At 34.7% G+C, this 16,053-nt stretch overlaps 1 protein-coding gene across 2 annotated transcripts in view; it reads right to left on the minus strand.

Annotated features, from left to right (window-relative positions):
* SNX6 (sorting nexin 6) overlaps positions 1-16,053 on the minus strand; it is a 92,291-nt gene that overhangs the window by 18,016 nt on the left and 58,222 nt on the right. For both annotated transcript variants that reach the window (XM_037834804.1, XM_037834803.1), the window contains exons 8-11: positions 15,885-15,990; positions 7,340-7,415; positions 5,670-5,709; positions 3,178-3,264 (exon numbers count right to left, since the gene is read on the minus strand). In XM_037834804.1, the coding sequence (XP_037690732.1) occupies positions 3,178-3,264; positions 5,670-5,709; positions 7,340-7,415; positions 15,885-15,990 (309 nt within the window). The remainder of the gene's footprint in view (positions 1-3,177; positions 3,265-5,669; positions 5,710-7,339; positions 7,416-15,884; positions 15,991-16,053) is intronic.

The raw sequence follows: 16,053 nt of genomic DNA on the forward strand, positions 1-16,053 counted from the left end.
TATGTTTAACCTTTTGAGGCCCTGCCAGACCATTTCTCAAAGTGGCTGCACCATTTTACGTTCCCACCAACAAATATAAGGGTTCTAATTCCTCCACATCCTTAGCAACGCTTGTTACAATCCTTTTAATTAAAGCCACCATGTAACATGAAGTGGTATCTCACCATGATTTTGATGTGCATCTTCCTGATGGTTAATGATGTTGGGCATCTTTTCTTGTCATTTATTGGCTGTCTGTGTATCTTCTTTGGAGAAATGTCTATTTAAATCCCTGGCCCATTGTTTAAACTGGGATATTTGTCCTACTGAGTTGTAGGAGTTCCTTATATATTCTGGATAAAAGTCCCTTGTACTTACAAATATTTACAAATGTTTTCTCCCATTCTATGAGTTGTCTTTCCACATTCTTGAGAGTGTCCTTTGACACACAGAAGTTTTTCATTTTCATTAAGTCCAATTTATTACTTTTTCTTTGGTTGCTTCTGCTTTCGGAGTCATCTAAGAAATGATTACCTAATCCAACATCAGAAAGATTTATTATCTGTGTTTTCTTCTAAAAGTTTTATCATTTTAGCTCTTACATTTAGGCCTCTGATCCACTTTGAGTCAAATTTCGTAGATGGTGTGGGGAAGGGGTCTGACTTCATTCTTTTGCAAGTGGTTATCTAGTTGTCCAGTACCATTTGTTCAAAAGACTGTTTTTTCTCCATTGAATTGTCTCACATACCTAGTCAAAAATCAACTGACTATAAATGTGAGGGTTTATTTCTGGTCTCTCAATTCCATTCCACTAATCTAGATGTCTGTTCTTTCATTAGTACCAATTACACTGTCTTGATTACTGAAACTTTATAGTAATTTTTGAAGTCAGAAAATGTGAATCCTCTTTGTTCCTAAATACTTTGTATTATATTAACATATTACAAGAAGTCTGAGGTAGGCCCTTAGAAGTAAATTAATTTGTTCAGATTACACAATGATACATCTAGGATTTACACCTGCATAGCCTGGCTCCACCGTCTTAAGTGTTCTGACTACTATACAATTTTGCCTATTTAACCATAAAATAATCTGTTTGGTGATTAACAAGATTTTATAAATTTCATATTTCTGTTAAAGAAACTAATTTTAAAAAACAAAGCTAAAACCAAAAACACAATTTGAGTATACACCTTGGAAAAACTTGGAAATCAACATTGCTAACTGATTTTTTTGAGACCACAAGAGATTCAATGAGCCAGAATTCTTGGGGTTTTGATAAAAGTGTTAAGAAATCTTGACCAATGCTTTGGGAAAAAACCTCCTGATAGATATACACATAGGGAAAATTTTAAAAAAGGTATAATACTTTCACTTTTCTTCATTATAACCCTTTTCCAACCAGTCTACACTTCATCTTTTATGTTCTTATTTTGGTAGCTGAAAAGTCAATTTTGAAGTGATGTGAACATGCATACAGTGCAAAAAGGAAGTCTATTTTGTGACTGTGGTATCCTGACTACAGTACATACTAAAATACTGCTGAATGAACTGAGTCCAAAACTGAAACTGAAGATGGTTATAAAAAAAGTTACGGAACCAAACCAAATTTTCAGAAAAGCAAATATTCTTACATCTATCTCCTCTGTATCAACTGAAGCTTTTCCTAACAACTAATTTCCATTTACTAGCTTTTCTGAGTTACAACTAATATATAATAAACTGCACATATTTAAAGTGACCATTTCACAAATTTTACATATGTATACACTTGTGAAATCATTACCACAGTAGTGATGAAGAACAAAGCCATCGCCCCCAGAACTTTCCTCTTGTCCCCTTGTAATCCCTCTCTCCCACCCCTACACTAGACAAGTGGTCTGCTTTATGCCACTAAAGATTAGTTTTCATTTTCCAGAATTTTATGCGCTCTTTGTTGTCTAACTTGTTTCACTGAGCGAAACTATTTTGAGATTCATCCTTGTTTTGTACATATTCACAGTTCATTTCCTTTTATTGCTGAGTATATAAAACAATTTATTTACCCATTCATCTGTTGATGGACATTTGGGTTGCTTCCAGTTTCTGGCTATTGTGAATAATGCTGCTGTGAACATTTGTGTGGACATATGCTTTCATTTCTCCTAGGTAAATACTTAGAAGTCGAATGGGTGAAACATAAGGTAGCTATATATGTTTAACTTTTTAATAAATTGCTAAACTGTTTTCCAAGGTGTTGTACCACATTCCCACTAACAGTGTGTGAGAATTCCAGTTGCTATGCATCCTCCCCTGAACGTTTTCAATTAGCCATTCTAATTAAAGTCTGTAGTAATATTCATAGTTTTAATCTAGCAACTAAATTTCAGTTCTTTTCTATGGTTACTAAAAGTTTGGATTTACACGTTTTAAGTTCTATATTAGCAACATAATTTTATAATGAAATAATGAATTTAATGTCTTCAAAATGAACAATTCATTTTTATCCCTGCCCATCCAATGTAAATAGCTTATAAGACACAATCTGATTTAAAATAATTTGATAAGGACATTATATATGCAAGTACCTAAGTACTTTGGTTATAAGGGTTATTGATAATTTGATGAGGAACAAAAGAACACTGTTCAAGATACCACTGACCAGATAGGAATTTTCTGTACAATATCTCAATTCATAAATAAATACTGATTTTGGAGTACCTGAGTTTTCTGGACTTTTAAGATGTTTTTGCTAACATTTTTGGGGTATTAATAACCATTTTAGTCTTGCAGATAAGAGTTTTCTAAAAGGAAATTTGAGTTGCCTTAAAAGAAAATATAGCCTGTTTCATGGCTCTCCCACAATAAAGGATTTATGAACACCAAATTAGGCATCCCTTAGTTATACAACTGTTATTTGGGGGTTTTACTTTTATTTCTGCAGGCATTTTTACCTGAAGAAATATACTACATTAATTAAACAACATACAAAAATTTCAAAGCTTTATTGTAACTGAAGTTTATAGAAGAAACCTTTATGTGGGGTTCCCTGACCTACAATTTCTAAAAGAAGGAAAAGAGTCATACTTGAAAATGTAATTTAAAATCAAGATATAAATCACTGTCAACAATCCTAAGTCTAATAACCTCTAAAGACAGACTTTTTGTAAAAGATCCCATTTAAAAAAAAAAACAAAACACAATGAACAATAAAGTTACCTTAGCAGCTTGAGATTCTCTTAAGTAATATTTTAAAAGGTCAGAAAGTTTGAGGTCTTCATCAGCAGACACTCGAGCTTCTATTTTCTGGGAAAAAAAAAAACAAAACAAAACCGGGCAGTCGGCATTATATTCTTTTCACAGTGCCTTCCTTTTAAATAATTACAGTAAAAAAATAAGTTATAAATAACTATATTATAACTATAATACCCATTCCTAGATGTCCCCCCTTCTCCTTCTTACTAGCCCTTTACTTTTCTTTGCAACTCTGGTTTAAAAAAAAAAAAGGGAAAAAGATGAGATCAAATGGGATTAGTAAATTTAGGCAAGGACTATATCTGATCCAAGTTCCTGGCTATGAGTTTTAGTATCATCTTGCATCTTCATTTATATTTTCTCTTTCTTCCTTTTGATGGCAATTGATAGTACATATAGAATTACATGTATTTTAAGGTAATAAATTCTGGAAATGACTGACGAGGTAATTCAAACCAATCTTGCTGAGGACAATTAGAAAACTTTGTCAAACATTAAAAAAATGTGCTTGAAGCTATTAAAGGGGAATAAACACATGGTAGATTTGAGGCGGGATGGAATGAGAAGTAGCCATGTCAGACTAAATAGATGAGAAGTCTTCAATCTGAAGAGAAAGATAATAAAGAAAGATGTACCATATTAACCAAATGCTGTATGTCGACCTTGTATGAATCCTGACTCAAACAAACCCCACTATAAAAAGCCATTTATGAGACAATTGGAGAAAACTGTATGCTGGATATTTGATGACATTAAGGGGAATCACTGCCAGTTTTACTAGATGTGATGAAAGTATTGGTTATACTAAAAATAATTCTTATCTTTAAAAAACAGAGAGATGCACACAAAGAGCACAAAACAGCATGAATATGAACCTTTTCCAAGTGTTTAAATAAAATAATTTTAAGCAATGTGGGAAAATATTAACATTCAGGAAATCTGAGTGAAGCATGCATAAAGATTCTACTATTCTTGCCACTTTTCTGTAAGTCTGAAATTACTGTCAAAATAAAAAGTTAAAATGTTCCTAGCAGCATTATTTGTAAAGAGCCCCAAATTATAAATTATCCAAATGCCTACCAACAGTAGAATAGATAAATAAATTTAGGTATATTCTTATAATAACGGATAACAGTAAGAATGAAGGAACTATACCTATAAGCAACAAATGAACAAATCTTATGAACATAATGTTGAGTAAATGGAGCCAGACATAAGAGTTAAGTACTGCATAATGAGTTCATATGCAGTATGAAAACAAGGAAAACTAATGTCTCCTGTTAGAAACTAGGATAGTGGTTACTCTTGCAGAAGGGGGTAATTTAGAAGGCAGCTGAAAGGGCAAGGGAAGAATCTGGGTTGCTGGTAATGTTCTATTTCTTGTTCTGGGTGTTGATTATATGGGTATGTTTAGTTTGTAAAAAATCACTGAACTGTACACTTCTGATATATGCTCTTTCTTATATCATATTATACTTCAACAAATAGGAAAAACTTGAAGCACCTTAAAACATATTACTTTATAGAGAAATGAACTTATGGAACTTTTTAACCTTATAGATAATAGTAGAAACACAAAGCATATTGCTCAAAATTGATTTAGATAAATGAATCAACAGTTGCTGTTTCAAAATATGGATACTCTCCTTCCACTGAGAAGTAGGATCCGTGTCCCCTCCCCTTGAATCTGTTTGACCTATACATGGCAGAACTGATGCTATGCCAGTTTCCAGAACCAGACCATAAGAAACTAGCAGAGTCCCACTTCCTGTCTCGTGGGATGCTCACACTTGGAACCTAGCCACCATGTTTTGAGGAAGTCTAAGCAGCCCCATGATGAGAAACATGTAGGTGCTCTGGCCAAGAGCCCTAGCAGAAATCCCAGCTGACAGCATCAAACCCCCAAACTTATGAGTGAATGAATAAGCCTTCAGTTCACTCCAGCTCCCAGCCTTCATTTCTGCCCAACCGAGGCTTCAGACATCGTAGAACAAAGGTAAGCCATTTTGCTATGCCCTTTCTGAATTCCTGACCCGAAGAATTCATTATCAGTAGTTACAATGGTTATTTCATGCTACTGATTTTGGCATGGTTTGTTATGCAGCAATAATAACCAGAATAACATGCAAACATTAAACAAAATGAAAATGTGGTAGCCATGGAAATGTGCTACCCAGATCTCCTAGTCTACAAAGCCTCAGAAAGAACCATTCTTCCTAAAAGTAAACCCAGTCTCTATAATGATCAGGTGTTCTGATCAAGAATATGTACTTTGACAAAAACACCAAAAAGCTACAACAAAACTAAATTTCCTGAAAAAGTCTCAATGGAATCTAAATCTGTCTCTTCATCCATCTGAAGTATAACCCACCTGCCTCAAGAAAGTCAAACACAATCAAGTTAAATACTGCTGCATGCACAGATTTAGATTCCCAAAGTTGATTAATGGTACTTACTCTGGTTTTATCAAACAGTTCTGAAACTTTGAGAAAAAACCTGGAAGGGAAAAATATTTTTATCCAAATGTTCAGAGAATATGCCCCCAACCCACATTAACAATGAACATTTTTGTCTCATTTCAGTAATATTTAATGGTTTTGTTAGTTGCAGACTTCTTTTAGTTCAACAAAAATCTCTCTGTACTTCTACCCATATACCAAATTAAAATTAAAATCTGTTACAGAAAATCTGCTCATTTCATTTCAAGATGGCCATATGTTTAACTAAAAATTTATCTTGATTTTCTTTAGTAATATGCCACATATTACTAAATAAATCTTATACCTTCAAAATTACAAAGTAGAGAGCAATTACATACCAAAAGGTAAAAGGTTGATTTAAAAGAAAAACACTGAAGTTGAAGAAGTTTTTGAAGTATCTACAGTTATATTTTAAACATTTCCAAAGACAGCTGGTTTTGTTTTAGAAAACAGAAATGAACTACAGAATAATTTCTACCTCAGAACTTTCATTTTTAACTAGTCTATACTTCAAATGTTAATACCAACTAAAAATATTCCCATGCAAAACTATTAAAAGGTATTCTGAAAAATATGTAATTACAGAGACATTACGATTGGATTAGAGCACAAACATTACTGAAAGCAAAACCCACAATTTTATGAACTCTGCTTCACTGAAAAGAACTTGCTCTGTCACAGGTTTATGTTAGATAACAGATGGCAAAGTTGAATTTTTTCTTCTCATCAAAGACAAGAATGAACTCTTTGGAAGGCAGCATGTCAATTAGTGTAAGCTATGATACTATGCTTTGCTTAAAAGCTTAGATCTTAAATTTCTACTGAGTCTGAATATACTAGAGAAAAGTTCCAGGGTATGGTTTGGAAAAAGGCATATACTCTGAAAATATTTTCCCATTAAAAGTTTTTAAAAAATACTTTGAACAGTTAGGTTTAAACAATATTACAGGAAGCAACTAAAATAAACTTAACTACAATTCAGTTTTTCATTTTAAAATTAAAATTAAAAAAATAGCATAAATAAATAAAACACAGCTGTGTAAGTAAACTTGAACCGACTTTTCTACACTAACATGTCCAATACCTTCCCCACACAGTTCCCAGGATTGTCCTAAGATTTACTAAACTATAAAATCTAAAATTGCCAGCATGTTCAAAAAGTACAAACTGGTAGCATCAAATTTTACTTTTTTTAAGTCAATTTGACCTCCAATGAAATGCTTTAAATATACACAAACACATTCTCTATATGTATATAGAGAGACTATTTATGTATACACTAAGAGAATATATACATTCTAATAATTCCAAATTAGCATTTATTTATGACGGTTTTTCAAAACCTTTGACACAAACTCTCTTTCCCTCTCTTGCATACATGAATCAACCCATTTTAATCGAATAAAACATTGTAAATGTTAAAATTATGTACTGAAGTCCATTTTTATTCCTCAGATTAAAAAAAAATAGGAGACAAGGGGAAAAATGACACTCAAGTTTATGTAAAAGCTCCTTATTATCAATGTGCTTTGACAAAAAGATTCCAAAATGCCTGCCTGAGTCAGGAGTATCATGTGCACCCAGACTGCCAACAGAAATTTATCTCCGCTTTATTTATATTTAATGCTTTCAATCAAAATCCTTACTTGCATATATCTGTAGAATCCTGAGTTCCTAAAGCGTATAATGAAGAACCAATCTTATTGTAATCATCTGCAGCACCTATGGAGAAAGTTTTAAGGATTTAATATTTATTCACTGGTTCAAACATACTTACTGAGCACCCACCTGCCAAACTGTGTCATATGGGAAACCCAAAGTCTAGTGAAGGAGAACAACACAAGTATAATTCAATGTGATAAATTTTGGAGTAGAGGTAGGTACAAACTGCTTTGGGAGCAGGGAGAAGAGATGATTCCACTTGAGTAAGTCAGGGAAGGAATTACAGAAACTCCAGAGTGAGCTGGGGCTTGTAGGATGAAAAAAGTGTAAAGGAAGCACATGCAAAGGGATAAAAAATCTTTACCAGGAGAAGTGGCATGGGAAGCATATTGGATAAAGAAGGGAACAGCATGTGTAAAGTGTAAATGGAGACATAAAGGAACAAGTATATTTAGGGAGCCTCGTGGAACTACAGAACTGTGGTGTACATACAGAAGTGTACAGAGTTGAAGACAGAAAAAATAAGTCAGAACCATCTTGGGAAAGAAGGGGCTAGTGAGCCATGATAGAGCTTGGATTTGATCTTGTGGGAATGGGTGTTATTAAAATTTTTAAATCATCGTATGACATAATCAACATAAGAATTTTAGTTCAGAAACTCTGCTGACCACAGGAAAGACTGGAAGTAGAAAGACACAAAAAGCAGGTCGACCAACCAGGAAGCTGTTTCAATAACCTGTGACAGATACTGAGGGTCAGGATCAAGACAGTGGGAACAGAGGAGCAGACAAAGCCTTAACTTCTCTGGAAATGCAGACAGTAATGGTACCCACCTCATATAATTATTTGGAGGATTAAATGAATTAAAATATGTTACTAAGCGCCTGGCATATAATAAGTACAACACTGTTTGCTATAATTAATGATATCCAAGACATACTTACTTTGTATGGAAATTCCCACTTATACTACTAGTATAATTTACAAGGCTTTAATGTACTTATTCCCTAGTAAAACACTATGCTTTATTTAATACTTGTTTATGTTGTACACAATTACATTCAACAAATAAGGCTGAGAGTCGGTGACTTTATTTACTTATTGTTACCCAAAGCAGATTCACTCTGAAAAGTTTCTTTTATAGAGAAATTTTGAATACTTCAGGCTCTGAATGACAACTTTTATGTAAAACTCTTCACTGTCATCTTAACCTACTTTAATAAAAAAAAAAATACTTAAAAATTATTTAAAGGTTGATTTACTGAGAGGTAGGAACCAAAAATTATTTTTGTATTTAATGTCAAACACATTAATATTTTATGTTTAAACTGACCCTGAAAAATACTTATTTTTTAGGGCAAGAGATTCCTAGATTTTAATATCTGGTTCTGAGAACACTACCCTCTTTATTATACTGTTAGGTGATCATGGAAAATATGTAAACTGCTTTGAATTTACACACCAGAACTCATAATGATGTTGAAAAGCTTAATTTTTCATAGTCCAGGCTGATTGACTACAAAGAAGTTTTTACTTTATAATTATTATTTTGTAAAGGAGGTTCACTGTCACTTCCGTGGAGGTTTGAAGCTATATGTACCCCGGAAAAACATGTTCTTAAATTTAATTCATTCCTGTGGGTGTGAACCTATTGTAAGTAGGACCTTCTGACGAGGTTACTTCAGTTAAGGTGTGTGGGGCCCAGCCTAATAAGGACGGGTCTTAATCCTATTACTGGAGTCCTTTTTAAACAGAATGAATTCAGACACGAGAGAGAAAAGGCCACAGGAAACAAGAAGCTGAAACAGAACCTGGAAGAGAAGGAAGAGACCAGGATATGCCACCATGTGCCTTGCCATGTGACAGAGGAACAAAGATCACCTGCAGATAGCCCAGAAGGCCACAGTCTTTGGGGAGAAAACATCGTCTTGATTTGGACATTTCCCTGGCCTCAAAACCATGAGCAAATAAGTTCCCATTGTTTATGCCAAACCATTTCATGGTATTTGCTTGAGTGGCCTAGGAAACTAAACAATCTCTCTTAAAGCAGCATTCCATTTAGCCAAATATATAGAACTAATACGAATCACTATTTTCTTCAGTTTTGTAATACTTTTATAGTTTCCTATGTTCTTATAGCACCTAACACATATCTCTATAACAGGACTTATATGACGTATTATAATTTTTTGGTCTTCGTGTTTATCTCTCCTTCAAAACTATAAACTACATTAAGGGCAAAAGATTCTATTTTGTTCATCTTGAAATCACTAATGCTTAACATAATGGCTATCACAAACAAGGTATGCCAATATTTATGAACTAAATAATCTTTTTAAAAATTAAAAAGTATAGTAGGATTCTATTTCAATTCATCAAAACTAAACTTAAAGGCATTCCACTACACAGTAATTCCTAATAACCACCATCAATACTGGTATGTACCATTTCATAGTTACAAAGTTTTTTAAAGAGAGGATTAAAAGTATGAGATTATTTTATCCTCAATGTCACTTTATAAACAAAAAAACAACACTGACCAATTAAATGGCTTGCCCAAGGCTATAAAGCAAATCAGTAAAGAATTCAGGAAGAAATTCAAGTTTTCCAAACTTTAGTTCTTAATTATGGAACAGCCAAATATAAACTGTTGAGTGATGTCAACAACATGGCGACGTAAATAGCTACTGAAAACTTCTCTCCAGAGATTCAACAAAAAAAAAAGGACAATTTTGAATCGTTTGAAACTCTGGCGGAGGATTTAGACTAAGAGAAGGACCCTGCAAATGCCAAACTAAAGAAAGAGAAAAAAATATCAGGTAGAAATCTTTCATCCTGGACCAGCCGGTCCTCTCCGCTCCTCCTCACTCAGTCTTAGTGTGGGGAAAGGCACAGAATTAGCAGATGGGACCCCTCCCACCATGAACACAGACTATAAAATTTCTCACAGCAGTGAGACATAACCCTACCATCTGAAGACCTGGGAGATAGGAGGACATCTCGAGGCCCAGTTCAGTGAGAAAATGTGGACAGAGACTGTGTTTCCAGTCCTGAGTCTGAAAGCCCTTTCCCCACCCTTGAAGGAAGCAGCAGCTGGTGGTCATTTCCTTGCCTGGGGGACAGCTGGAGTACTGGGTCAGCTGAGGGAGTACTTTGCCACAGGTGGAGCCCCACCTCAAGCCAGATTCTGTCCAGCAAAGTGAGGGCATAGGAATCCCACAGTTTCAGCTCACCTGTGTAGATGCAGTCTGTGCTTAGAGGCAAAGCAGCTTTTGAAGTCAATTAAGTTACCAAACAGCACCATCTGCTGGACAGTCGAGAAGGTACAAGGGAATTGAAAAACTTTTAAAAAGATGCTTCAGACCGTTTTGTAGGACCACAGGAGCTGATCCACACACCCTGTATGGGCTAAGAAATACGGGAACACCCAACTGTTAAAGCAGGGCTCTAAAACAAACCCAGGTCTTGCTGGCTGTGGAAAGTCAGCAGATCTGTATTACCATACACAGTGAAATTGCTGGGGTACCCAGTGCCTTCCTCCCATCCCTGTGGCAGGCCACAGTGGGTACCTGATTTTGGGAGGAAGGCTGGGGAGGCAGAGCCAATCTGACAACTGGCCAGTGAGAGAAATTAAGAAAAGACAGAGATCAAAGACAACCAACAAGAAAACCATAGGCAAAAGAGAAAAAACAACCTCCAGAATAAACTAATCAAGAAAACCAGATGCTTAGCAAAACAAATCAGGAGCCACACCAGGAAACACGAAGATATGGCCCAAAGGAACAAACGAGCACCTTAACTGAGATTCAGGAGTTGAAACAACTAATTAAAGATGTTCAAACAAATCTTCTAAATCAAATCAATGAGCTGAAAGAAAATGTGACAAAAGAGATGAGGGATACTGTGGTGGTTAGTTTCATGTGTCAACTTGGCCAGGTGATGGTGTCCAAGTGTCTGGTCAAGCAAGCACTGGCCTAACCATTACTGCAAGGGTAAGTTTTACCCTTGGGAAGACGGTTGCTGCAAAGGAGAGGCTAGGCCTCCCTATATTTGTGCCTAAGAGTCTCCTCCTGAATGCCTCTTTGTTGCTCAGATGTGGCCCTCTCTCTCTGGCTAAGCCAACTTGAAAGGTGAAATCACTGCCCTCCCCGCTACGTGGGATCAGACACCCAGGGGAGTGAATCTCCTTGGCAACGTAGAATATGACTCCCGGGGAGGAATGTAGACCCGGCATCGTGGGACGGAGAACATCTTCTTGACCAAAAGGGGGATGTGAAAGGAAATGAAATAAGCTTCAGTGGCAGAGAGATTCCAAAACGAGCCGAGAGGTCACTCTGGTGGGCACTCTTACGCACACTTTAGACAACCCTTTTTAGGTTCTAAAGAATTGAGGTAGCTGGTGGTGGATACCTGAAACTATCAAACTACAACCCAGAACCCATGAATCTCAAAGACAGTTGTATAAAAATGTAGCTTATGAGGGGTGACAATGGGATTGGGAAAGCCATAAGGACCACACTCCACTTTGTCTAGTTTATGGATGGATGAGTAGAAAAATAGGGGAAGGAAGGAAACAGACAAAGGTACCCAGTGATCTTTTTTACTTCAATTGCTCTTTTTCACTCTAATTATTATTCTTGTTATTTTTGTGTGTGTGCTAATGAAGGTGTCAGGGATTGATTTAGGTGATGAATGTACAACTATGTAATGGTACTGTAAACAATCGAAAGTACGATTTGTTTTGTATGACTGAGTGGTATGTGAATATATCTCAATAAAATGATGATTAAAAAAAAATTAGTGAGCAGAGTGACAATTACATTTTGAAAAATCTTTAGCATCTGACTTAATAGAAGACAGCTGGATTCTCATATCTGCTTCTGCATTCAATCAGTTATTATATATTATTTTGGGGAAGTATACGAAGAAAATCTAGCCCCAAACAGAAAAGGAGCTGGAAAAGAAAGAGGCATTTTACTAACCTTTCGGATAATTGTGGATATTCTTCTTTGATACCATATCAAAACTCAACAAGTAGTCTTTTTTTAAGGGTTAGTTGCCAAGTGGAATCTAAAATCATAGCAATGAACTTTTTGTACTGTTACATTAAAACCCAGGAATGATTAACATCTGAAAATAAGCCAATGCAACTAACCCTATTAATAGACTAAAAAAGAAAAACCATATGATCACACCAATAGTTACAAGAACACTTGACAAAATCCAACATTCATTTCTGATAAAAACCTACTCCTAATATCATAATTAATGGTGAAAAAATGAATACTCTATAAGATAAGGAACAAGGCAAGGATATCTGCCCTTACCACTTCCACTCAGCATTATACTGGAGGTTTTTGCTAGTGCAATGGAGCAAAGAAAAGAAATAAATGACATCCAAATTGGAAAGGAAGAAGTATAACTGTCTTTATTAGTAGATGAAATGATCATCTACGTAGAAATCCTACGGAATTTACAAAATAGTTACTAGAACTAACAAAAATTTATTAGGCTTGGTAGCTATAGAATCAGTATTTAAAAATGCACTCTATTTCTATACATTAGCAAAGAAACTGGAAATTGAAATATTAAAAAAAACCACAACAGAATAGAAAACTAAGAAAAAATTAGGGATAAATCTGACAAAGCATGCACAGGACCTGTACATTAGAAACTATGAAATACTGCTGAGGAAAATTAAAGGTGACTTAACTAAATGGAGATACATCATATTCAGGTACAGAGGAATCAATATTATTAAGATGTCAATTCTCCCCCAAACTGATCTAAAGATTCTATACAATCTCTATCACAATCCTAGTGGTGCTTTTGTAGAAAGTGACAAGTTGACTGCAAAATTCTTATGAAAATGTAAAGGATCTAGAGTGGTCAAAACAACTTCAATAAAGCAGAACAAAGCTGGAAGACTTGCATTACCTGATTTCAGTTAATTATAAAACTACACACTAATCAAGATAGTGCAGCATTGGTGTCAAGACGCCAACAGAAAAGGCCTAAAGATCAATGGAATAGGATAGAGAATCCAGAAATAGACCCAAGCATATATGGTCAATTCATTTTTGACAAAGGTGCCAAGGCCATTAAGTGGAGAAAAGGTAAGTCTTTTCAACAAATGGTACTGGAACAATTGGATATCCTATGCAGAAAAATGAATTTCAGTCCATACATAAAAATCAACTCAAAATGGATCACAGACATAGCGTAAACCTAAAACTATAAAATGTCTAGAAGAAAATCTTTCTGACCTTTGGTTAGGGCCAATATTTCTTAGGTATGACATCAAAAACATGATCCATAGAAGAGAAAACTGGTATTAAACCTCACCAAAATTTAAAACTTCTGGTCTTCAATACTGTAAAGAGGGGATACAGATGGGAAAATATACTGGCAAATCACCTAATTTGATAAAGGATTTGTATTCAGAATATTCAAAAAACTCTCAACTAGGGGTTGCAAACTATGGCCTGTGACCAAATCTAACCCACTACTTGTTTTTGTAAATAACAGTTTTACTGGAACACAACTATGCCCATTCTTTCACATGCTGTCTATGGCTGCTTTCATGCTATAAGGACAGAGATGAGTATTTGCAACAGAGATCATATGGTCTACAAAACTTAAAATATTTACTACTGTCTCTTTACAAGAAGAGTTTTTTCGCCCCTGCTCTAAACTCAATTAAAAATAAATAAATAAAATTTAAAAACCCAATAAAGAAAATGGGCAAAAGATCTGAACAGACACTTTACCAAAGATATACAGATGGCAAATAAGTACAAGGAAAGATGCTCAACCACATTAGTCACTAGGGAAATGTAAATTAGAACCACATGAAATACCACTACAGATCTATTAGAATGGCTAAAATTAAAAAGACTGGCTATCCTTGTCTGTGGAGCAACTGGAACTCTGATGCACTGTTGGTGGGAATGTACAATGGTATAACCACTTTGGAAAAAAGTTTGACGGATTCTTAAAAAGTTAAACATATACTTACCACATGACTGAGCCATTCTACTCCTAGGTATTAACCCAAGAGAAATAAAAGCACATGTCCATACAAAGACTTATACAAAGATTCATGCCAGCTTTACTTTAATAGTCAAAAACTAGAAACGGCCCAAATGTCCATCAGTGGGTGAATGGATAAACAACTGTTTACATCCATACAATGGACTACTACTAAACAATAAAAATGAATTAACTGTGGATATGCATAAAAACATAGATGAATCTCAAAATAAATTTGCTGAATGAAGAAAGCTAGGCAATAGAGTACATACAGTATGATTCTATTGATATAAAATTTTAGAAAATGCCAACAAATCTATAATGACAGAAAGCAGATCAGTGGTTGCCTTGGGACAGGGGAAGGAGAGAGAAACGGATTACACAGGGCCACAAAGAAATTTTCAGAAGTGACGGATATTTTCATTATCTTGATTGTGAAATTAATTTCATGGGTGTAACCATATGTCAAAACTTATCAAACTGTATACTTTGAATACTTACAGCTTACTGACAAGAATTATACCCCCAAAAGCTGTTTAAAAAACCCATTGGTCAATCTTGCACTTTGACGGGATCTTTAACACACATGATTTTTGAAATACCGTGCACTGGACATTTACAAAATATTGGTTCAATCAATTACGTAGCTCTTTCAAACAATGACACATTTTGGCATACAGCATTGAAAAAAATTACAACATTACGGAACATCTCATCAGAAAAATCTTTAATCACTGGGAAGCAAAATCACTGGAATTAAAATTGCAAAATTCGATCACTGTTTGAAAGCTTGAATTTCATCGTAGGTGACAGCATATACTATTTGTTTTACGTGAAGTGACAATCTCAGTCCATTTTTGATATAATGTCTGTCAAATACTCAAGTCTGAATAATAATCATAGGTTTTCTGTCAGTTGTTCTTGTAAATAAACATGATGTGCTATGAAAAAACCAGCTACTTAGTCCCAATTCAATCACTAAATGTTTTTTCTAGAGAGAACCATCACACTTTCATATGCAACAAGTGTTTTTTGCATACTTCCCATTTCATCACTCAGAATATAAGATGTGTAATCAATGGTGAAATTTATTACAATTAATAATTTCTACTGTGTCAAGAATATTCTTAAGTAAAATTCATTTTTTTTTTAATTACAAGTGTATGGTTGGAAAGAATAAAATGACCACTAGTACAATTTGGCACCACTGCTTGATTTGTGCTAAGGTGCTGGCAGCTTTATTCAACATTGTTTTTTCACCATCAACGTAAATGTCAACATGTGAAAAAAGACAAAAAGCATTATACTATTATTAAGAAAATAGTTTTGCTCTCACAGACTCCCTTTTAAAAAGGCCTTAGGGACCCCCAAGGCTTCATAGACCACAGTTTGAGAACTGCTGCACTATATCAAAACTTTTACAAACTGTAGATAACATAGCAACTTTAAAATTATTCTATTAAAAATCTAAGTTTTAGCCACAGAGAAGAATCTTACTTTTGTGTGATCGTGTCATCCTATCAGATTTAGCAGATGCATCCTTAACTCGGTTATGGTATTCTAAAAGAAACGTTCGTTCATGCTCAAAGAAATCATCTACATCCTATAGGATCAAAAGAAAATATAAATTTTTTGTTTTAGCAAAATATGTAAATTATTTCATCAC

This window comes from Choloepus didactylus, chromosome 4, assembly GCF_015220235.1.
Source record: "Choloepus didactylus isolate mChoDid1 chromosome 4, mChoDid1.pri, whole genome shotgun sequence".
Classification (NCBI taxonomy): domain Eukaryota; kingdom Metazoa; phylum Chordata; class Mammalia; order Pilosa; family Megalonychidae; genus Choloepus; species Choloepus didactylus.